The 23,693-nt window shown below is 53.0% G+C and overlaps 1 protein-coding gene and 1 long non-coding RNA gene across 2 annotated transcripts in view; one reads left to right on the top strand and one right to left on the bottom strand.

The window, feature by feature from the left end:
* The first annotated feature begins 759 nt into the window (after window positions 1–759).
* CAVIN1 (caveolae associated protein 1) overlaps window positions 760–23,693 on the top strand; it is a 37,052-nt gene continuing 14,118 nt past the window's right edge. The window contains exon 1 of the mRNA XM_006113120.5: window positions 760–1,449. Within this exon, the coding sequence (XP_006113182.1) occupies window positions 1,030–1,449 (420 nt within the window). The 5' untranslated portion in view covers window positions 760–1,029. The remainder of the gene's footprint in view (window positions 1,450–23,693) is intronic.
* Window positions 846–6,273, bottom strand: LOC142821009 (uncharacterized). The gene is made up of 2 exons (XR_012898056.2): window positions 5,716–6,273; window positions 846–2,987 (listed from the first exon to the last, which is right to left on the bottom strand). It is a non-coding gene; the product is annotated as an uncharacterized LOC142821009 (long non-coding RNA).

Below are 23,693 nucleotides of genomic sequence, written 5' to 3'. Positions count from 1 at the left end.
AGCCACTCTTTAGAATACAGGCAGTCCCCGGGTTACGTACAAGATAGGGACTGTAGGTTTGTTCTTAAGTTGAATTTGTATGTAAGTCGGAACTGGTACATATTGTAGGGGAAACTCTAGCCAAACATTTCTCCAGAGCTCAGTTTTATTCTCCTGCACCTCACTTCCCTCAGTCCTTTATTCTCAAGCTGAGGTGTCTGCTGAGAAAAGCCGCTCCGCGTCCCCCTAGTCTGCTGGGGGGAGGGGGCGCTAGCTTCGCATCTCCCTGGTCTGCTGGGGGTAAGTAGCTAGTGCGGGGTTGCCTCACCCCGTTTTTAAGTAGGGATCCGATGTAAGTCGGATGCATGTAACCCGGGGACTGCCTGTATTGACAACCCGCTTGACAAAGGGATTTGAATTTGGAGACAAAGAGGTTTGAATTTTCCAGCTAAGCTCCTGGACTTCTGTGTGCAGTTGTTTCAGCCGTCCTTTCATGTACACAGCTGTGCCCAGAAGGAGCTGGTTTCTGTCTCACAGCTTCCCGGGCAGCTTACAGCGGGGTTTTGTTTTTTCCTCTTGGACAGATTCCTTGGAGTTTTGCACAGAATGCCTTTGAACGTATGGGAAAGAAGAGGCTGCCGGGAGTTTTAGAGCTTTGCATTCCTCCGGGAGTTGTGCCTGTGCTCGCATGCAAACGCCACCGTCTCCCCTCCGCTCCAACTATTTTAATCATTTCAAAAAGGGTGGGTCATCAGGCATTTGGCAGTGGCTCCTTTTATATAGCTAAGGTGGAGTCAGCCAATGGCCTGCAAGCCTGGAAAAATTTGCAGGGCAGTTTCCCTGGACAGCTTTGCAGTGCCGTGCCATTTGAATTTAAGCACGCACATACACACACACACACACACACACAGAGCCGGGCTCTGTGCTCTGCATTTCTGGCTTGCCTCCCAGCAGAGTTGAGTTAGGGCTCGGGTTCAGTTTTTTCGTCTCACTCTGCTCCCTGCAGCAACCGCTTCTCCAGGCTCTGCTCGTCGGGACTCCCAATCAATCATGGCGGACACTCCTCTGCAAATTATTGAGCAGCCAGCTCCCTCCGAGACCTCCGAGGAGCCAGCAGCTGAAGATCCAATTAAATCTGACCAGATCAATGGTGTGATGGTACTCACCCTTCTGGACAAGATCATCGGGGCGGTGGATCAAATCCAGCTGACCCAGACTCAGCTGGAGGAAAGGCAGCAAGAGATGGACAGCGCAGTGGCCAGCATCCAGGGGGAACTCACCAAGCTCACCAAATCACACACCACCACCAGCAACACCGTGAACAAGATGTTGGAAAAAGTCCGCAAGGTGAGCGTCAACGTGAAAACCGTCCGGCAGAACCTGGAGAAGCAAGCTGGGCAGATCAAGAAGTTGGAGGTCAATGAGGCCGAGCTGTTGAAGCGAAGGAACTTCAAAGTCATGATCTATCAGGTAAGAGACTTCCCAGGCACCGTCAATGTGCATTTTCAGTGCTAACGGTACCACCACAGCGGGTTAGAATGATGGTGGCTTAGCTCACACAGCTCCCCTAGATCCATCCAGCATTGAAGTTCTATGATTCTATAATTCTAAGTGTGCCATACATAGGGAGCTGAACAGCACATAAGACAGAAAGTTTAACGTGATAATTTATTGCACTTCAGAGAAAATGAATACAGGAAATTGCATAAAGAAGCTCAGACTAGCCTCAAACACCCTCCTGCAAAAGACCAACAGAGTTTGGATACCTAGCAGAGACAGCTGTTTAACTAAAGGAGGAATAAAAGTGTACTAGGAGCTGGAGGGGGACAGTTTAAATCGGTCATTGCAGACTAGCAGGGATGAGGTCCTTAGTGTGACCAGACACAGTGGGGCTTGCGTGGGTTTATAATATGCATCCTGCAGCAATACCATGGAATAATATAACTCCAGAGTGATGTTTAACATCATACTCCCGGTGGACATAGTAGAGACATTAGACAGAAAATGCAGTGCACATTGAATTCATCCACACCCCCTTTTCCGAAGCCTTGGATCAGCTTTTGCCACATTGTAAAATTCAATATGATCCAGCGCATGTTACAGATTCCTTCAGATCCTAGGCATTCCAGTCATTCAGTTTCACTCTAATGGAGACTCAGCCGCTGCTCCCCTAAGAGCTGAACTCGCCTTTAATCTTTTAATATTAAACAGGCAAACAAACAAAACAAATGCAGCCAGTGGCTCCCACCTCCTCTTCCTCTATGTGTTGGGGTTTAGCTTCGCTTTGCAGAGCTGGGGAAGCCGAAGAGAAACCATATGGGACAGTTAATGAGATAAGGATAGTTAGAAGCATCTGGGTTAATAATAGATGGTGTGAGGGATAAATAGAGAAACATCCACTGCAGCTCACAGGGAAAGGGGGAAGAAAAACCCCATAATATCCACAGCACTTCTTACTAGTGTAGTTTGAAAGGAGATCTAGTCAGGCGGGTTCTGAGGAATCTAGCAAGTAGCGGGACGGATAGAGTTCTCTGATTCACCACTTAAGCATTTATAGTTATATCATGGAGGCTGAAACACTCAAAGATACTAGGTCACGTCAGCCGCCTAAACAGATTTATAAATACTCTTATCGGAAGCTCTGAGTCCTGGGCCTGCATAGAGGGTTAGCGCCAGCAGCGAAAAACGGAGGGTGGAAACAAACCATGGGACGGGAGGGGAGTGAAAGGGGAAGCTCAGGCATACCATCTCTGGCAGGTATTTCAAAGCAGCAGGGAAATGGCCAGGTCCTGATTCCTGGAGGACTGGCACCATGACAGCCTGCTCTTTATTGTGTGCTCTTGGTTGTGATCATTGGAGATTCCTCATGCAAAATAAATAAACCAGTCCAAAACACCCAATCCTGCTTCCATTGAAGGCAGAACTCACATCAGTTTCAGACTCAGCTCCTGAGTTGGAATCAGTTGAGAGAGGGACAGAGGTGAGACTTTCTGCAGCTCAAAGTTGTTCTGTAAAAAATGGGAAGAACGTTTTGAAATCCAGACCGAATAACTCAGTGTGGATTTCCGCATGGGATACCCCCGCCCCCCACTTAAGCGTTAAAGCCCGAGGGTAATACTGAAGGGCTGTTTCATGGAAAACACAGCCTTGCAAGGACTTTAAAAAATGCACGACCTTTCATCACACAGTAGAGTTTGCACAACTCTGTCCTCGTGCCCAGAACAAGCTGCAAGAGTAAGAGTTGAAGGAGGCCTGGGGGCAAGGGTGCGGCTTAGTGCACAAACACCACTGAGCCGCATGAAGCTCCTTTGTGGAGGAGAAGTCATGCATAGAGTCCTGGTCTGGAGCGTGGGCAGGACAGCAAAATCCATGGGAGTCCCTGACTTGAAGTGCCTGAGAGCGAGGGTGGGATGGACAGCAATAATCGTTATGTTTTAACTAGCACAACACTGACAGCCCTCTCTAGCACTCTGCTGCTGTGTTAGCTGTGTCAAAGGTGATCCTGTAATGAGCATTATGACTACCACTGACAGATCACAGGGAATCCCCTGGAAGAATTGGGTGTATTTTTCCAGGCCACTTTCCCCTGCATACAATGGAAAAATAGCTTTGCAGTCAACAGAGAAATTTTCACACTGGTGTCAGCCTTTACTCTTTCTGGATGCTTCTGCTGGCCCATGGGGCCAGCTTTGAACGATTCGCAAGGCAAGAACTATGATTTTTTCACAGAAGAGCTGATTGGGTATTAAAGAATATCACTCTCCCATCCTTTGCCCTGCACTAATCATTCATCAGTTATCCCCTAGTGAGTGGTCCCCAAGGCTGTATGGTTCTGAGGCTGGGGTTAACTGGCAGTGTTTACAACATCTAGGGATGTCTCATGGTTGTGTAGTTGACAGGTTTGCCCCAGGAATGCGGGGAGGGAAGGTTTTGGCCAGGCAGGTTTCTGTTTTCAGAAGTTGTGTAGCTGTGTAGTTACCCATCTACAGGGCTGAGGTTCTTCAGCAGTTTCTACCGCAGCTTGCTTGTATGAAAGACTACTGGCAAAAATATCGGGTTGCAGGGCCCAATTTTGGGTCACTCGTTTGAGTAGCCCTATTAAAACCGATGGTTCTACTCCTTTGAGTAAAGGAAGTGGGATTCAGCTCAAGGCGTGTGCTAGGAGAACCAAGATTAACACGCTTCGTAAATTGATAACTGATCATGATCTTAGAATTTATAATATTTATGACAAATCAGATTCTGTCTCTTTGCATATGCTGAAACATGCCTTTTGTGTCAGGAGCCCTGTGAATGCCCACAGGATTACTCATGGGCTAAGTACTTCTTCATCTATTGAGTAACAATTATTGTGTGTTGTTTGCAAAGCGCCAACAGCTGTGACACAATCATCATGATACCTATTGCTGTCCTGGAGAGTTTACAGTTGGAAAACTCCCACTTGTGGTTGTAGAAAACCAGCAACGAATAGTCACAGACCAGTCCCAGAGTCCCACAACTCATGCTCAGTGCTTTCCAGAATTCACCTTCAACAGAGGGCTAGTTGGGATGCTGCTGGGGCTCCTTTTGTTCATTTCGTGTTTCTGAACAATTCCATTCTCAACCTTTAACTGCAGCTATTCGTTAAGCAAGTGTGATGCTCTTTCCTGCTCCCTTGTGATTTCAGTAGCCAGGGGTGAAGCATGCAAAGATTTCGGAGTTTGTTTTATTATGGGGGGGACAAATTTGCTTAATAAACCGGCAGGGACAGAGGAGAGGAGGAATAGCCTCTTCCCAGGGGGGTTTGCCAAAGAAGGATGGGCAGGTGGATTTAGTTCAGAAGAAAGCGGCGCCTTGGAGAAGCCGCAGGACGCAGAAGAGAAGTCAGTTTTAATAGGTGAAGGATGCCTGGTTGTGGCATCTAGTGCTGCAAATTACGTCTTGAGAAGTTATGGAAGGAAGGAATGACACTGAGTGCAAGCAAGACCCCTGGGACTACATGTGGCAGGAGGGCAGATTAAAGCCAGTGCCCTGTTGTGGGACTGTCCTTATCATAGGAGCACAGAGAAAACCAGCGGGGGTTCCTCTGTGTCTTGTTGGCAGCTGAATGTGGTCTGGAGAGCTGAGCATCAAGCATGTCTGTCTTGTCCGCCTTAGAGTCCGGGAGAGAACACGCAGTACTAAAAAGCAGCCACACCCAGGGAACATGCCTGCGTGCACACACACACACACACACAGGCAGACACAAACACACAGAGACATACACACACACACACTCCACACCCCTACGGCCTGATCGAGCTCCCACTGCCGTGAGGATCTTTACAGTGCCTGTGGCAGGAGTTGGATCAGCCCCCGGGAGCAATGTTAAAAACAAGCAAGCCGATCACAAATGACGCAGCCACCGAGAAGAACGCTGCCTAGGAGAAGCTGTGATTCCCGGCCAAAGCACCGTGTCGCCCTAATGTCCCTGTCACAAAGGGGAACGCTGGTGCCCAAGGAGCTGGGTGGCAGAGGGGCTGTGTGCCCATATTTGCAGCTCGCCTCCCCAGAGCGGCTATTAGTGCTGCCTGCCTACCCTCAGGCCATCTGGGAGGGCAGCTTGGGGTCAGAGCTGGGCCGCTTGCCAAGAGAGGCGAGACAGATTGCACCCATTTCCTCATCCAAACAAATCAGGCGCTGGATTCCTTTGGGGCCAGTCCCTACAGCCGCAGGGGTCCTCGCTGAGTTAGAAAAGCCACTGATTGGGTGACTCACCTGGGACAGGAGAGCGTGTCTTGTCACGGCGCAGGAGAACCGCGGCGGCTTCCTCCCCACCAGCAACAAGCGGGCTTGTCCTTCGAAATGACAAGATCCTGCTTTTCGAGGGTCAGATTTTGAAAAGCTCAGCCCCTGGCCCTCAACACGTGTGACCTGCTGCTGAGCTCTGTTCAAACTCTGCCCTCGAGCGGTAGTGCTCGACCCATGCTGCCCAGTGCCCCCTTTGTCCCTGTCAGGGCGGCTCTGGGTAGGGGGAAGGAAACAGGCACCCAACACAGACCGGCCTGCCCAAACGGATGCTTTCGGTGGAATCGGGCCACACGGGTGTGGTGGGGACTATTTTTCAGAACTTCTGACAGTCCTGAGGAGGCACCTGGCCCATTTCTTTGACTGCAGGGTCTTGTCTTTTCTACTGGGGAGGGCGACTGTTTGAGAGGCCCCCACAGAACGTCGCCTGCCTCGCGGATGAATCAAAACAGCCGCTCCACGCCCACCAAGAGGCTGGGCAGCTCCGAGAAAGGCCTGGTGGCAACTGGGGCTGGGCTGGAAAACAGATCCCGGATCCGTGATGTGTCAGTGGGCGGGGCCGGGCCAGGAGTATAAATAGCTCAGCTTGGCGGTTAGGCCTCCCGTGGGCCTTATAGGGCTCCGAGCAGCCTGCAGCGGGGAGGGGCGGACGCGGGACTGGAATCTGGACCCCACTGCAGCCATTCGGCTGTTCCTGCTCTGCGAAGGACGGGCTGAAAAGGAGCCTGAGTGTGTGTGTGTGTGGGGGGAGAATGCACCGATCAAACTGGGGGGGGAAATAGCGCACCAGGCGGAGTGGGAGCCATGGCCCCAAAGAGAGACCCCTCCGGGCAGTCAGGGCTTCTACGGGAGGAGCACCCATTCTGTCCAGTTCACCACGGAGCCTCGTCCACCTCCCCTGCAGAGCTGGGCTGCCTCGAACCGAGGAGTCTCTGGAGGGGGTGTGAGGACAAGAAAAGACATGGGAAAGCCAAGCCGGTCTGCAGACTGAAAACCAGCTTGCAAGGGACACAGGCCCGGGGACACAAGGGAAGGGGACACGGAGTCATTGCGCAGGACATTGGCAGGTGCTGCGATTGAGGCTTTTCTTACATGGGGGCGAAGAAGCTCAATGCTTGTGACTGGGGACCCAGGCTGGAGCTAGGTGCACGGGTGGGCCTGCATCGGCATGTCCCCGGGCTCACGGGAGGGACCGTCCTTCCCCGCCCACTGTTTTGGGTATTTCTCTTTATCACGCTGGAGAGCAAAGCAACGGCTCCATGCTGCCGAGGGAGTCAAATCCCAATTCATCAGTTGGCCAGTTAAATGGGTGGGGAACTGCTCCAGCCCAGGTGGAGAAGCCCCTAAGTCCACATGGCTCCCGTGCCTAGTCCCACGTGGGGCTGGTCTGCTGGCTCTCGGCTCCCAGCCCCGGCCACGCAGAGCAAGTTGCTGGCTGGTGTCCCTATGTGGGTGCCCTGCAGGGCTGGAGCAGCCCTCGGGTAGGGGGCTGCCCTCAGGGAACCGGTTAACCATTACTGGTTAAGGGTAATGCTCACCAGGTAACCAGTTAATCCGTTACCCATTCACATCCCTAATGCTGCCCGGGATCCACTCACACACAACTCCCCGACAGCCACAGGGTTCTGCATACAGCCTCAGGGCAGTGCGTTAGGGGTGCTAGTTTCCCCCAGGCTAATCTGTTTCTATCGGCATGTCCCATGTCCCGGGAGACTGATTTCCGGGCCTGTTAAAGAGCACTGGGTTTATTTGGGGCTCCTTAGAGCACCTTGCTGGGCTGACATAGTGCCTGGCAATGAGAGGACTCATTAGCATAACATGCACATGCAGCTTCCTGGCACATGACAACTTTGCTGTATAAGAAATACAAATTCCACGTCCAGCGAAGTCAAACACCAGGCCTGCCTGCCTGCAGCCCTGCAGCGTTTGGACACCCCTGGGAGATGAGTTTCTCTGCATCAAGAACATCTCAGCCTCACAATGGGAATCAGTTTTGAGGTACCTGGGACTTGGCATGAGAGGCCCTGCTCTGGCTATGTGCAGGGGCTTTGGAATGGGCAGAATTATGATTTAAGCTCTGTACAAATATGATTCAGGTCTGCTCTACACTTAACATTTAGGTCAACGTAGTGACAGGGCCCAGGGCTGTGAAGATGCCACACCCCAGTGTGTTGCAGCTGTGTGAGCCCCTTTGGTGGTGCTGCAGCTAGGTGGATTGAAGAATGAAGCTGTTGACTTACATACCATGTGTTGGGGAGGCGGGGCTCCTGCAGGGATCGAAAAAATCCTTTCCATCTCTGTAGCTGTGCCTGTATTTATGGGTTAGGTCGGCTTCGCTGCGGTACTGTAGCTACGTCTGTTCAGTTTGCATGGTGTAGACGTGACCAGAGTCCTTAGACTTCTCCATTGTCATTATTCCTGCGGACTGCTCCAGGCAGGCCGCAGCTCCCTGGTCAGAGAAGTCTCTAGCACTGCCCTGTTTAGCGTTCATTCACACTGACCTGCATGTTACCCCAGCGCACAGCATGCTCACGCCCCCAGGAACGCCTGGCTCTTTCTGTAAAGGAGAAACGCGTTTCAGAGAACGCCTTTGGATCCAGGGATTACAGTGTCTCTGAAAAGGGCCTCAACATGGCTAAACATCAGGCGAGGCTGCCTGGGTTGGAGAAAAGGAGAGCTGACCTAACTGATGCTCAGTTTTCAGCTCTTCTAAGCTTGCCTGGGAAGAGAGGCCAGAAGAGCGGATATAAGTTTCATTTTCACATCCCTTCGGGTCCCCCAAGATTTGTGGAGGAGCAGAGCCAACCCATGGCAATACCCTGGCCCTTCCTTGCAGTGATGCCGCCTCATTCAAAGAAACGAAAGATTCATAGTCCCGCCATTCTGATTTGCCAGTCTGATTGCTAGACCAGTGTGGTTTGGACAGATTGGAAAAGCATCTCAACTTCCGTCAACTTTCAGGCTTTCCCATGATGGATAGATAGATTAGATAGAGTGTATGGTGATGGATAAATAGATAAATAGATTAGACAGACAGACAGGGTGTATGGGGATGGATGTATATATAGTAGGGCTGTCAATTGATGTGCGTTAATGCCTGTTATTAACGCAGGGAAGTTAATTATTTTAATGTGTTAATCGCAGGCATTAATGCTGCGCTGCCCCTTTGAAGCGTTGCTCTGGCACTTCAAAGGGGCAATTCATTAGGAGTGTGGGATCAGCTGGAGTCCCCAGCTGACCCCGGGCTCTGTGCAGCACTGCCCCTTTGAAGCACCGGTCCGACCCTTCAAAGGTAACCAGTCCGTGGTACACTGCCCCTTTGAAGCTCCAGTCCGGTGCTTCAAAGGAGCAGTGCAACATGGAGCCGGGGATCAGCTGGGCACTCCAGCTTATCCCTGGTTCCTAATGCACTGCCCCTTTGAGGTGTAAGGATGGCGCATCAAAGGGGCAGCACAATGTGGAGCCCGGGATCAGATGGAGTACCCAGATGATCCCGGGCTCCGCCTTGCACAGCCCCTTAGAAGCATTGTCGTGGTGCTTCAAAGGAACAGCGCTACATGGAGCCTGGGGTCAGCTGAGGTCTCCAGCTGACCCCGGGCTTCCGCGGTGCTGCACCTTGGAAACACCAGGGTGGCCTTTCCAAAGGGCAGCGCTGCACCAAGCCGGGGTCAGCTGGGGACTCCAGCTGATTCTGGGCTCCCACAGTGTTGCCCCTTTGAAACGCTGCCACTGTGTTTCAAAGGGGCAGCTGCAGGGGCAGCTGCACTGAGGACTCCAGATGATCCCGGGCTTCCACAGTGCTGCCTCTTTGAAACGCCGTCGCAGCATTTCAAAGGGGCAGTGCATGTGATTAAATGTGCAATTAATCGTGATTAAATGTGTTAATTGCGTAATTAATCATGATTAATTTTTAATAGCTTGACAGCCCTAATTGATATATAGATAGATGAGAGACAGATAGGGTGTATGGGGATGGATAGATAGATATGTGTAAGTTCTGGTTGCACAAGCATGTACATATTGTGCACATATATTCACTGTTCTGTATGTGGATTTGTGTGTTGACTATATCAGACATCCATGTGCTAAGCACCAAAGGACTGGGAAGACAGGGGGTGTTCAGGGGGGCTGACAGCTTCCACAGGCCCCAGGACAAGGTGGGGGGCAGCTCTGAGCCCTAGAAGGAGCGGGCCTCAAGTGGAAGGAGCGGCGCTGGAGCTGCCAATCAATAGCACCATCCGGACTGCAGCACTGCCCCCCCCCCACCTCAGAGCAGGGCCAAGCGGCCATCCAGAGGCAATTTAAAGGGCTTAGGGATCTGACCACTGAGCCTCAGACCCCTTTGAATGGCTGGGTCCTGGGGCAACTACCCTTTTGCCCTCCCCTGTCAGCAGGCCTGGGGGAGCTACAGAGAATCAGACCCTGCATTTAAAAAGTGCATTTTGTTCTATAGCTGTCTGAATGTATGCGGCCACCAACAGTTCTGTATCGCGCTATTTTCTCATAGGAGCCAGGGCTCGTCCTTGGCTAAGGCTATTCCACTCGCTCTTAAATAGCAGCGTGTCCTGTGGGAGCTAGGAGAGAAACTAAACCAGGGATTGCTTTGACTTCACACACGTTCCGCAACATTTTCCATGCTGCTCCTCTAGGGTGGGGGCCCTGAGTGTGAGCATTAAAATATGCAAGGGTCTCAAGAGGTTAAATCTGAGTAAGTGTTTTCTTTCCCCAACCCACAGCTGCTGTTTAGATCAGAAAACCCCAGCCTGACTGATAAGATCGCTGCTTCCTCTTTGATGCCAGAGCAGCGGTGGGGAATAGCCATTCAGCACAGCTGCATCTGGAGGGGTGGGGAAGGGTTATTTTCAGTGCATGGGTCTGATTTGATTTGGCCCACCCCATAGCTCACATGAATGTGGGGTTTGAATGGATAAAATCTCTCCCAGTGTTTGTGTCCCTGGCAGGAGTTCAGGGAGCAATTCAGGGAACCAGCTGTTCCAGGTAGAAATGCAAACCATCCGTGTGTTCTCCACACAGTGGCGGTATGGGAAGACAACCATGCAAATTCACCAGCTGCTGTGGGGATCCCACTTCCGATGCAGGACATTGCGAGACCCTGGGTGACTCTGAGCAGCTTGGCCAGAAGAAGTGGGTTCACAACTGGATCAGCTCAGAGGGCTTGCTCCGTTAACCCGGCAATTCAGCTGGGAGTCCTCGCTGCTGGCCAAGCCACTCAGAGCCACAGGATACGTCTAAACTATATGCCTCCATCGACGGAGGCATGTAGATTAGTTTATTCGAAAAAGGGAAATGAAGCGGCGATTTAAATAATCGCCACTTCATTTAAATTTAAATGGCTGCCGCGCTGAGCCGACAAACAGCTGGTCAGCTGTTTGTCGGCAGATCGGTGCAGTCGGCAGATCGGTGCAGTAAGGAAGCCTTTGTCGATCGGCGCAGGTAAACCTGGTTTCACGAGGCATACCTGCGCCGATTGACAAAGGCTTCCTTGTTGACCGCGGCGCGTCCAGACTGCCCCGATCTGCCGACAAACAGCTGATCGGCAGAGCGAGGCAGCCATTTAAATCTAAATGAAGCCGCGATTATTTAAATCGCGGCTTCATTTCCCTTTGCCGATCTGTCTAATCTACATGCTTCCGTCGATGGAGGCATGTAGTCTAGACACACCCACAGTGATGATGTGGTCTTGGGTCTGAGTCATCTCTCATCCCCCAAACTCGCCCGCATGCCTCCCTTTTCTACACACTAGCAACGCTCTGCAAAGCCCCCTCGCATCCCGTCCACTCCCCATCTGGGAGACCGGCTGAATTTCACCGGATTCGCACGGTTAAGTTTGGCTGAGTCCTGTTCTCCACCTTGTCCCAGACACTCCACACTCCAGGGTTTTGCAGAGGACCGTGTGGTCCCCTTGCAGCTACATTCATGCACTGACATGTGGGGTTTTCACCTGGCAAAATCCCTGTAAATGCCTGATCCAGTGACACGCCTGGTTTGTGACAATGGGGGACAAGCGCAGCCCCTGAAAACCATTAGGCCCGACATGCCTGCAAGGACAAGCCGCTAGCTCTGGGTTTTCACACCATCTTTAAGCGCAATTACTGGGAAATATTCAATGCAAAACTGTGGTTAAAATACCACCCAAGCTGAACTGTGCAGCGGGAAGTCCAAGAACCAAAAGCTTGCCTAGCCCAGCTCTGTTCTGCACCTTTGGCTTCGCTGCTGCAGCAGCAGGATGGTTGCAGGGGGGGGGGGGGGGCGTCACTCAGCTAGTTCTGCTTTCCTTCTGACACGCCTGCTTTTGGCCAGAGAATCAGCAAAGTTAGAGAAGCAAAAAAGCCCTATTAGGTCACGTCTGGCCCATCCTGAGGGAGCCAGGGCAGGCTGTGCATTCAGGTTATTTTCAGTTTCACTCAGACCCCCAGGGCTGTATTTCCACAGCCATGCACAGAGAATTCAGCTGCATGATTTCCCTCCACTGCAAAGGGGAACCACGCTGTCAGGCCAGCCCACACACAAGGCACCTGTACCATTCCCTGTTCATTAGCCAAGTCTCAAGCTCTTCACTCACTGCAGAGCGCGGCCCCAGAACAAAATCCAATGAAATTATTTAGGCTAGCGCCCAAAACACTTCCTTGGTGCACACTAGGGATGTAAAATCCCGTTTAGTCAGTAAACCGGTCAAAGGTTAGGTTAACCTAACGTTTAACTGGTTAGTTGAGTAAGTGGGATTCCAGGTGGGGGACTGTTCCAAGCTGGCTGGAGCAGCCCTCAGCCTGCGGGGTTCCTGGCTCCCAGTTCCCAGGCCCATCTAGGGCTACTGGCTCCCAGCCTGCTGGGAGCTGGCAGCCCTGCACGGGGGCTTGGCCGGGCTGGAGCAGCCCTCCACTCGTGGCAGGCTGCTGGGTGGGGGACTGCTCCAGGGCACCGGTTGACTGGTGACCCGTTCACATCCCTAGTGCACAGGGACAGTTCTTCCACCCAAACCTCCTTGGCAGCTCTCTGGCGCAGGCTGGGGCCCACCCCACCAAAGTTTCACGGCTCAGCTGGGATTTATGAGCCGCCAGAGTTAGGGCAGTGTGTTTTGCTGAAGAGCTTTTGTATTATACGGACATGCTGAGCTGCGCAGCAACAAACTACCCCTGTGCAAAGAGCGAAACAAAAGGCCCCAAATAAAAAGAAATGAGATTACTGCTGAATGGCTGGTGGACTTAAAGCCAGAGGGTTGAGTTACTTTCATCCGGGGACGTGGAAGATGTCACACTTAATAGTGATAGAAACACTTAATAGTGATAGAAACACTTAATAGTGATGCTTACCAGTCCCAGTTAACAAGTTGGGGCTGCAGCAACTTCTGTGGTGGGGGTTAGGGGGCTCTCCAGCCCAGACGCGGCGGGCAGGCAGGCTACTCCAGACCAGCTGGGCTTGGGTGGCCTCCTTGCCCTTCCTTTAACTGGTTAAACATTCCTGTTATCTGCTTAACCAACTAAATGGGATTTTACATCCCTACTTTCATCCCATCCCGCTGGATTTCTTAGGCATCTCTCGCGTGCCCAACCCATGGTGTCGAAGCAGCAAGTGTCTGCCCTGTGCAATGCCAGTGAAGTCACTGGTCCACATGGGTGTGGCTCGCCAAGCCAAGCAGTCCCTGGTTTGTTCTTGTTTCTGGGACCTCTCCAATATACAAGGCCTGATTCTGCAGCAGTTAATGGGGTTCGAAGTGGCTAGAAAGGAGATTATAGAACAAGATCACAGGCCTGACTCCCTCCTGGTGTGTCCCAGGTTTGAACTGTTTGGCCCTATTGTTTTTATTTAAATAAGGAATAAAACCCATGTAAATGCAACTCTGTGGTATGAATACGATCATGGCCAACCCAGAGCACCAAGTAGCCCTGTACGCACTCAACCTGTTAGCCTTGTCAAACTGCCCAGTATCTGGCTGGAATCTTCTTCCCTGTGCAGTAAATCCCATCGGTTATAACAAATTCCCGAGCCCCCATCTAGCTGCAATCAGGGATGAAGACCAGAGCCGGAGTGAGGCAGGGGAAAGGCAATGCACATAAACATTCGGAATAAAACACCCCAGGATGTTTAGTCTGCCCCATTCAGATGCTGCCTCTAATGTCAATTAATGCCAGTCATTGATCTCCCTGCATAGCATCCGCAGAGCAATTGCCATTGTTATAGGCATGGGCTGTGTCTACACTGGGCCACTTATTCCGGAAAATTAGCCACTTTTCCGGAATAAGCTGCGAGCTGTCTACACTGGCCCTTGAATTTCTGGAAAAGCAACGATGCTCTACTGTACAAAATCAGCCGCTATTCCGGAAAAACTATTCTGCTCCCGCTCGGGCATAAGTCCTTATTCCGGAACACTGTTCCGGAAAAGGGCCAGTGTAGACAGCCCAGTAGTCTTTTCCGGAAAAAAGCCCCGATCGCGAAAATGACGCTCGGGGCTCTTTTCCGGAAAAGCGCGTCTACATTGGCCACAGACGCTTTTCCGGAAAAAGGGCTTTTCCGGAAAAGCAGCCTGCCAATGTAGACGCTCCTTTTCTGGAAATACTTATAACGAAAACTATTCTGTTTTAAGCATTTCCGGAAATTCATGCCAGTGTAGACACAGCCTTGGTATTCAGAAATGGCGTTGAGGGTTATTGATTGGACATGGCAGGGCAGCCAGGAAGGGTAGTTTGGAGAGTCAAACTAGCTACATTGCCAGGCTGACAATGGAGTGAAAACATTCTTTCTGTCAGAAGGAAAAAAAGTGGGTTTTTTTCCCTTTTAATCTGTTTACTTACCCGTTTCCTAGGGATCTGCCTTTCATCTGATTCATTACTGGGCAAAGGCAGCCTTCCAAACATGGCCTTGCTGTTTATATTCATTCCCCCGACAGCCCCACCTTTGCTAGATTCCTGCGCCCTTCTCCAGCAGGTCCAAATGAGCACTAGTACATATGATAGGGAAGCACCAATCTGTTTGCTCCCATCAGCCTATTAAAGAGGGGAAAAGGGCCTTTAAGGACGCAGTTTCCCACTAGAAACATTTGGGAGATTCCCAATATCAATGAAGGGAAGATATTTGAGGATGGAAAGAATTTTGCTGGATGTGGAAAGATCGAATGAGGGCCTACAAGATTAGCCCTTTAAAGTTTATCTGTATATCCTTCCCTGCAGTAAATAGGATGAAATTCAACAAGGACAAATGCCAAGTACTCCACTTAGGAAGGCACAATCAGTTGCACACATGTAAAATGGGAAATGTCTGTCTAGGAAGAAGTACTGCAGAAGGGAGTGGACCACAAGTTAAATATGAGCCAACAGTTTGACACTGTAGCAAAAAGAAAGAAAAAAAAGCACAAATAATTCTGGGATGTATTAATAGGAGTGTTGTAAGCAAGACAGGAGAAGTCATTCTTCTACTCTACTCTGCACCGATTAGGACTCATCTGAAGCATTGTGTCTAATTCTGGGCACCACATTTCCAGAAAGATGTGAACAAATTAGAGAAGGTCCTGAGAAGAGCAACAAAAATGATGAAAGGTCTAGAAAACATGAGCTATGAGGGAAAGCTGAAAGAATTGGGTTTGTTTAGTCTGGAAAAGAGAAGACTGAGAGGGGACATGGTAACAGGTTTCAAGTACCTAAACGGGTGTTTCAAGCAGAAGGGAGAAAAATTATTCTTCTTAACCTCTGATGACAGGACAAGAAACAATTATCTTAAATTGCAGGGGAGGTTTAGTTTGGACATTAGGAAAAACTTTCTGTCAGGGTGGTGAAGCACTGGAAGAAATTGCCTAGGGAGGTTGTGGAATCTTGGTCATTGGAGATTTTAAAGAGCAGGTTAGATAAATACCTGTCAGGGATGGTCTAGCTGAGAGGGCAGGGGACTGGACATGATGACCTCTCAAGGTCCCTTCCTGTCCTGTATGATTCTTTCCATATCCTAGACAGGACCAATAACCTCTTTCTACAATTGTTTACTATATTGTATGCAGTGAGCCGCTGCTTTTCAAATTCTGCACCTCCTCATTTTAGTTGATAACCTTAGAGGTGGAGACTTATTCAGAACTTTCTGAAAATTTAGGCCTAAACTCTCGTTTCTGTGGCACTCACAAAGGGGTTATTTTCTAAATCTCTCTGGATTTGCCCGGTAACAGACCTGGCCTCAGGGGATGCGCAGTAGCCCTGTCTTGTGTTTCTTTAGCTGAGGATGTTGTCTGGATTCTCCTGGGAGAGTCGTCTGGATGGAGGTCTGGAATGAGCCACAGCATTCCTGATCCATCTTGCTCATGCAGCTGGGTTTAGCTCTTAATAAATGTAGCTGTCATTTTTCTAAGCACACTCGCTGATTGCCCGATTTTGCTTTCAGTTACACTGGTGTAAATTGGGAACAACTCCAATGCAAATGAGGGCTGAATCTGGCCGTGTGACTCAGTCCAACACAAATATACGTTGTTGTAGAGAAGCGACGTTGTCTTGCCCAAGCCTTGCAGTGAGTTAGCCAGGCTAGATTCCCGACCCTCTTGTCATTCTTTGCTGGCTGCCTCTGTGCTCGGTATCTCCACTCACTAACTCATTCCGATAGCATTCCCCCGCCTGTTATCACGCTACCCCGTTCTATATTTGGGCTGTGGCCTTGCTTACAGCAGCTAATGGGGGAGAGGAAATTCTTCCACTCGGATTCCTTTCTGCTGGCCATTGAAATTCCTTTTCCTCATCTCAGCCTGAGAAGACCCTGGGTATGTCTACACTACAAAGTTAGTTCGAACTAACGGACGTTAGTTCGAACTAACTTTCCTAGGCGCTACACTAGCGCTCCGTTAGTTCGAACTTAATTCGAACTAACGGAGCGCTTAGTTCGAACTAGGTAAACCTCATTTTACGAGGACTAACGCCTAGTTCGAACTAGCTAGTTCGAACTAAGGGCTGTGTAGCCCTTTAGTTCGAACTAGTGGGAGGCTAAGGCTTCCCAGGTTTCCCTGGTGGCCACTCTGGCCAACACCAGGGAAACTCTATTGCCCCCCTCCCGGCCCCGGAGCCCTTAAAGGGCCACGGGCTGGCTACTCACTTTGTGCCAGTTGCAAGGCTGCAAGCACCCGTGCCTGCACAGCCTGCACCTGCCACACAATGAGCCAGCCATCCGAGGGTTCCCAGCCCTCCACTGCTCCCCACGACCAGCCTGGCGGCTCCCGGGAGCCTGCCCGGGGGCGCAAAAGGCGGGCGCCCGCCTGGTCAAGTGCGGAGATCGTGGACCTCATCGAGGTTTGGGGGGAAGCCTCCAATGTCCACGATCTCCGCACTAGCCACCGGAACGCGGCCGTCTATGGACGCATGGCTGCCAGTCTGGCCGCCAGGGGCCACCAGCGCAGCCGGGAGCAGGTGCGCTGCAAAATTAAGGACTTGCGGCAGTCCTACTCCCGGGCCTGCCTGCCAGGGGCTGACCCGGAGGCCTGCCCCCACTTCCATGCCCTGGACCGCATCCTGGGGCCTCATGCCGTCCCTGCCCCCCGGGACGTGATTGACCCCGGGGCAGAGGGACCGCTCCTGGAGACGGAGGAGGAGGAGGAGGGCTCTGAGAGCCAGGAGCCTGCCGCCAGCCTTCCCAGGACCCGGGACCCCCGAGGCACCCCACAGAGCCGCTCGCCTGCATCATCAGAGGCCGGGGAGGCGTCCACCTGTGAGTACCCTCGTGTTCCCCTTATGTGTACGGGGGGCTGAGGCGAGAGGGAGCCCCGGGACCGTGCGCCTGGGCCTTGCCCACCACGGAGCAGCAGCTGGGGATCCTGCAGGGGCCCTGGCCTTGCAGAGGGGAGCTGGGTTTCACACACCTGGGCCCCTGGGGTAATTGACCGCTGGTCTTCTTGCACCACAGCTGCAGCACCGGGGCCTGCAGGGCGCACCACACCGCCTGCAGCAGCCGCCCGCGCCCGGGCAAGCAGGACAGCCAGGAACCAGGAGGACTACCAGAGGCGGCATCTCCGGTTCCTGGACCGACAGCTCCGTCTCCAGGACCACTGGGTCCAGGAGGACCTCAGGCTGCGCCAGAGGAGTCTGGAGGCCCTGGAGGAGCAGGGCCGTGCCCTGCGAGGCCACCTCCAGAGCCTGCTGGACCGCTTTCCATTTCCTCCTCCCCCTGCTCCCCCTCTTGCTCCCCCTCTTGCTCCCCCTGCTCCCCCTCTTTCTCCCCCTCTTGCTCCCCCTGCTCCCCCTGCTCCTCCTGCTTCCGCTCCTGCTTCCTCCACACCCCCTGTCCTCTCTGCCCCCCCCTCCACAACCATTCCCCACCGACGCCCCCGGACCCGCAGTGTGGCGAGACGGGAGAGGCAGCCGGACTCCCACCCCTGAGCTTTCCTTTCCCTTCCTCCCTTCCCTCCCCTCCCCTTCCAGCTCCCTTGTCCCAGGTTTCCCCCTCCCTTCTCCCACCTTCATTCCTCCCTCCCCCACCCCAGTTCTCTGAAATAAACAGACGTTTTTGTTTGAAAACCAGGTGTCTTTATTGTACAGTAGATAGGGAGGGGAAAGGGGAAGGGGGGGGTAGGGTGGAAGAAGGCCCCGGTGGGGCATGCAGGGAGAGGTCAGTCCTCCTCCTCCTCCACCTGGAAGCTCTCCCGCAGGGCTTCCCGGATCCGGATGGCCCCCCGCTGGGCTTCCCGGACGGCGGCGGTGCGGGGCTGACCGTAGTGTCCAGCCATGCGGTCAGCCTCAGCCATCCAGGCTGGCAAGAAAGCCTCCCCCTTCCGCTCACACAAATTGTGGAGCACACAACATGCCGCCACCACGGGAGGGATGTTGTGCTCGGCCAGGTCCAGACGGGTGAGGAGGCATCGAAAGCGGGCTTTCAGTCGCCCGAAGGCCCCCTCCACCACGATGCGGGCCCTGCTCAGCCTGTTATTGAAGGCCTGGCGGGAGGGATTGAGGTGCCCCGTGTAGGGCTTCATGAGCCACGGCTGCAGTGGGTAGGCGGCATCCCCCACCAGGCAGACGGGCATGTCCACGTCCCCGACCCTGATGTGGCGGTCGGGGAAGAAGGTCCCGTCCTGCAGCCGCTGGCACACGGAGGAGTTCCGGTACACCCGTGCGTCGTGTGCTTTGCCGGACCAGCCCACATTGATGTCCGTGAACTGTCCCCGGTGGTCACACACGGCCTGCAGGATGACGGAGAAGTACCCCTTTCTGTTGACGTACCGGGACGCCTGGTGTTCCGGGGCACGGATGGGGATGTGCGTCCCGTCGATGGCCCCCCCGCAGTTGGGGAAGCCGAGGGCGCCGAATCCCCGGATGACGGCGTCCGGGTCGGCGAGGCGGACCACCCTGCGGAGCAGCACCCGGTTGATGGCCTTGACCACCTGCGGAGAGAGACACAGCAAAGCGTCAATCAGTGGGGCGCCCGGGTGGCTGGGAGCGTGCGTGCCCTGGCAGTGCCCCGCGCCCCACTCCCGGAAGCAACCCCCCTGGCGGCGTGTAGTACGGCCGGGACAGCCCGACCTCTCCGGTGCGGGGCGCCTTCGCCTCCTCCCGCCCCCCCCTTTGTCCCTGGGGTGGCCCATCCCCTCCTCGCAGCCCCCCTCCCCCCCGGCTCGGTGGCCGACGAGCGCCGTACCTGCATGAGCACTGCTCCGACAGTGGATCTCCCCACGCCGAACTGGTTCCCGACGGATCGGTAGCTGTCCGGCGTGGAGAGCTTCCAGAGGGCGATGGCCACCCGCTTCTGGAGGGGGATGGCGGGCCTCATGCGAGTGTCCCTTCTTTGCAGGGCAGGGGCGAGCCACTCGCAGAGCTCCAGGAAGGTGTCCCTCCTCATCCTAAAGTTCTGGGTCCACTGTCGGTCGTCCCAGTGCTCCAGGACGATGCGGTCCCACCAGTCGCTGCTGGTGTCCAGACGCCAGATGCGGCGGGGCACGCCGGTGCCGGGGCGCCGCCGCGGCTCCTCCACGGCCCCCAGGACGGCCAGGTGGAGAGGCAGGGGGCTGACGTTCCCCAGGTGGTGCCAGGCAGCCTCGAGCCATTGGTGGCAGGCTTGCAGCAGCAAGTCCAGAACGTGCACCAGAAGGTGCAGGGCGAGCCGTGGCTCCATGTTGCCACCTGCGGCGGTCCCCCCCGAAGGGAAGCACCGACACAGACGGGCACAGAGACCGATGCTTTGCTGTCCCTCGGCGAGGTTGGCAAGCAAGCAGGGAAAGCTGAGAACCGGCTGTCCAGGGGGGTCCCTTTAAGCACGAGCCTCAGATAGCCTCAGACAGCAGCCACACAAAGCAACTGCTGACCTGATGCCCTGCCAGAACCGGTTTCAGCTGCCCTTAAATGCCCCCCTGCGTCCAATCAGTGTGGACGCGCTAGTTCGAACTAGCAAAACGCTAGTTCGAACTAGTTTTTAGTTCTAGATGCGCTAGTTCGAACTAGCTTAGTTCGAATTAACTAATTCGAACTAAGTTAGTTCGAACTAGCGCTGTAGTGTAGACGTACCCCCTGAGTGTGCCCTCTGACCCTGCGCCCGAGAATCTGCCCTCTGACACTGCGCCCGAGAATCTGCCCTCTGACCCTGCGCCCAAGAATGTGCCCTCTGACCCTGCGCCCGAGAATCTGCCCTGGTCCTAACCAGCTGCGGACGTGAAGGGAGACACGTTTTAGGGCTACAGAAGCAGCATCACCGGAAGACTGGGTTGAGCCTCTTCTCCTCAAACTCTAAAAGCTGCCGGGGCTGGCGCCGTGCGTCGGTGCTGCTGATTTCTGGGTGGCTGCCCTCAGCAGTACGGCTAGTAAGGCCGATATTTATAGTTGGCATACACTCGGTAGATTGAATAGTTTGTTTGTGGCATGAGAGTGGTGCTGTCATTTTGTAGTTGTGCAACAAATTATGATCTCCTCTTCAGCCTGCAGGGAGATGCCTTGTTCCATCTCAGGGATGATTTAAGATGGAGGATGGGAAAAGAGGACCAGGTGGCTAAAACACGGGGGCTACATCTACACTGCAGGCTTCTTGTGCAAGAATCTTTTTGCATAAGAGCTCTTCTGCAAAAAGTTCTTGCGCAAGAGAGTGCACGCTGCATGGATGCTCTTGCGCAAGACAGCTCTGATTGCTATTCAGAGCACCTGTGCTTTAAGAATGGCCATCACAGTGCTGTTTTTGCGCAAGAAACCCATTTGCCATCCACAGACACATTTTTGCACAAGAGCTCTTGTGCAAAAAGGCTTATTCCTTGTAGAAAAAGGAATAACTCGTGCAAAAAGCCCTCACTTCTTATGATGTACAGTTTTCTTACAATGTGCTTGTAGTGTGGACGCTCTGCAAGCTTTTGTGCAAAAACTCTGCAGTGTAGATGTAGCCAAGGTGAGAAACCGGCAAAACCAGGAGAAAAAACAAGGAGTCTGGTGGCACCTTAAAGACTAACAATTTTATTAGGGAATAAGCGTTGTGTGACCATGGCCAAGTCATTTGTCTTCTCCGTGCCTCAGTTTTTCCATCTGTAAAATGGGGGCGGTGGTGCTGACCTCTCAGGAGTTGTTGTGAGGATTAAGTCATATCTGTCCATAAAATGATGTGAGCGCCTCCAATAGAAGAAGGGGGAGGCTCCTCTCAGACAGCATAACAGGACTGAAGAAATGAAAGTGGCTTGTTAAAAAAGGCAGACTGGGTTCAGGTCGGCAGGTTACATTTCTGCCTCTGTGCTGCAGACGGTGGCGCATTTGGCTTCTATATGCACCATGCTCACCCCAGGCTGCTGCGCTGCCTAGTCACTTCCCCTAGCAGATGCTAGCAACAAGTTGCCTTCTGCTGGATGAGAGTGTAGCTAAATCCCAGCCCGCCTGCTTCGCAGAGGAATTGCTCTTTCCCCAGCAGACACGTCTCTCGCCTCACCAGTGGGAGATGGGAGCCTGGCCCCTGGGGTTTGTGCCTTGGAGCAGCTAGGGGCCTGTTCTGTCTGCAGCATGTGCAGATCCTGCCAACACATGTGTGTAAACATAGAGATGTGGGGAGTTTGTCTCCTAGGCTCCAGCCATGCTAAGTCCCAGAAATTCCCAGCACAGCCATGCAACTCTCAGTCGATGCAGGGAGGATTCAGACTGGTCCTTATTTTATCCAGAATGCCCTCCCCCCCCCAATCCTACAGCAGACATGGTGCTCTTGTGACCCCCGGAGACACCCAGACCCTTACAGAGCATGTACCCAAGGTGAGCCATCAGCAGTACCAGCGTGGCTCAGCAGGGGTCATCAGATAGGCAGGGCTGTAATGCAGCCACCATGGGAGGTGAGGGGAAAGGGGGTGAGTACCCATAGGATCGTTACTAGCCAGCCCCAGCCTGCGCCCCAAGGCCTTGTGGAAGAAGCCCCCCACTGTGAACTGACTAGCTCTGCAATGGTTAAAGTCCTGGGAAATCGGTGAGTTGGATCCAGACAGTTCAGCCCTGGGAAAATTGCCCTACAAGGTGGCCTGGTGGCCTTTGTGATGGGTAAGAGATCTGGAAAGGGAGGATCGGGTCACGGTTCCCTCTGATCTTTTCCATCCATGAGCAGAATAAAATTTTGCATGTGTGAATGTGAAACACAAAGCTAGCTGGGTGCTCTGCTAATTGCCTGAGTGGCATTTGACCCTCTCGTGACTGGCTGCACAAGCACCCAGCCAGGGAACACTGCCTGCAGTAACTTTCATTTCCTCTTTTTCTTTTCCCCCCAAAAGTTTCCAGAATGTCAAGTTTGGTTTTTCCAAAGATCCGAGCCTTGCACCTGGATCTGTGCAGATGTGTGTGGCGCTCCCTTGGGGCCCAGCTGTATGAATCCAGGGGCAGGATCAGGACTTTGCTGGAAGCCCTTACATTTGGAGGGGAAGTTTTCGCAGCTTCTCTTGAGGAAGCAAGGGGAACTGAGTCTTTAACACAGACATTTGGCCTGTGGGGTCTCAGCACCTTTCAGATGAGCAGGGGCTGGGGAGGCCAGGCCTGCGTTTCTAACGTGACCTGAGAAACCCAGACCCTTCTCCAACCCGGAAAAGGTAAAACGCAGAACCCCCCGTTTTCTCTGTGCCGATCACCTGCAATCCTGGGCTAAGTCTAGACTACATGCCTTTTTCGTAAAAGGGATGTAAATTAGACATATCGCAATTGCTAATGAAGCGGGGATTTAAATCTCCCCCGCTTCATTAGCATAAAAATGGCTGCCACTTTTTTTCCGCATGGAGCTTTGTCGGAAAAACGCGCCAGTCTAGACGCTGATCTTACGGAAAATAAAGCCTTTTCCGAAAGATCCCTTATCCCTCTATGAAATAAGGAATACAAGGGATAAGGGATCTTTCGGAAAAGACTTTATTTTCCACAAGATCAGTGTCTAGACTGGCACGTTTTTCTGACAAAGCTCCGTGCGGAAAAAGCGGCAGCCATTTTTATGCTAATGAAGCAAGGGAGATTTAAATCCCCGCTTCATTAGCAATTGCGATATGTCTAATTTACATCCCTTTTACGAAAAAAGGATGTAGTCTAGGCATAGCCTTGGAGTTTGCTCCTTCGGGTTTTTGGCTGTGAGCCTATGAAATAGCAGAATGCTTCTTCCCCACCGGCGACTTAAGGCTGCCGCAGGAATGCGGCCTCTCGGGCGCCGAGCTCTCGGGCCCTGGCACGGGAAAGCCGTTATCATGTTGTTCTTGTGCAAGCTGGAGCCCTGGGTCTTTACGTTCCTGGCTGGGCACAAGAGGACCCAGAAATGGTCCCTCCTATTCAGCGGCTGCTAATTCCTGCCTCCACCTCTCCCTGGCGGGAGGCTGAGCTGAGCTGCACTTGGTGGGCAGAGGAGAGGCTAGAATGAAAGGGGGTGGGTGGAGCCCTGAAAACCTGCAGATATCTGCTCGATAGCCACGGGTATCTGCATCCACGGATGTCACTGCGGGTGTTCATGACTCATTTTTCTGCCTACAGATGCGGGTACCAGGGCCGCCCAGAGGATTCAGG

This window comes from Pelodiscus sinensis, chromosome 29 (assembly GCF_052426305.1).
Source record: "Pelodiscus sinensis isolate ZL-2025 chromosome 29, ASM5242630v1, whole genome shotgun sequence".
Lineage (NCBI taxonomy): Eukaryota > Metazoa > Chordata > Testudines > Trionychidae > Pelodiscus > Pelodiscus sinensis.
The sequence above is the reverse complement of the archived record's forward strand: the minus strand, read 5'-3'. Positions and strand labels throughout refer to the sequence as shown.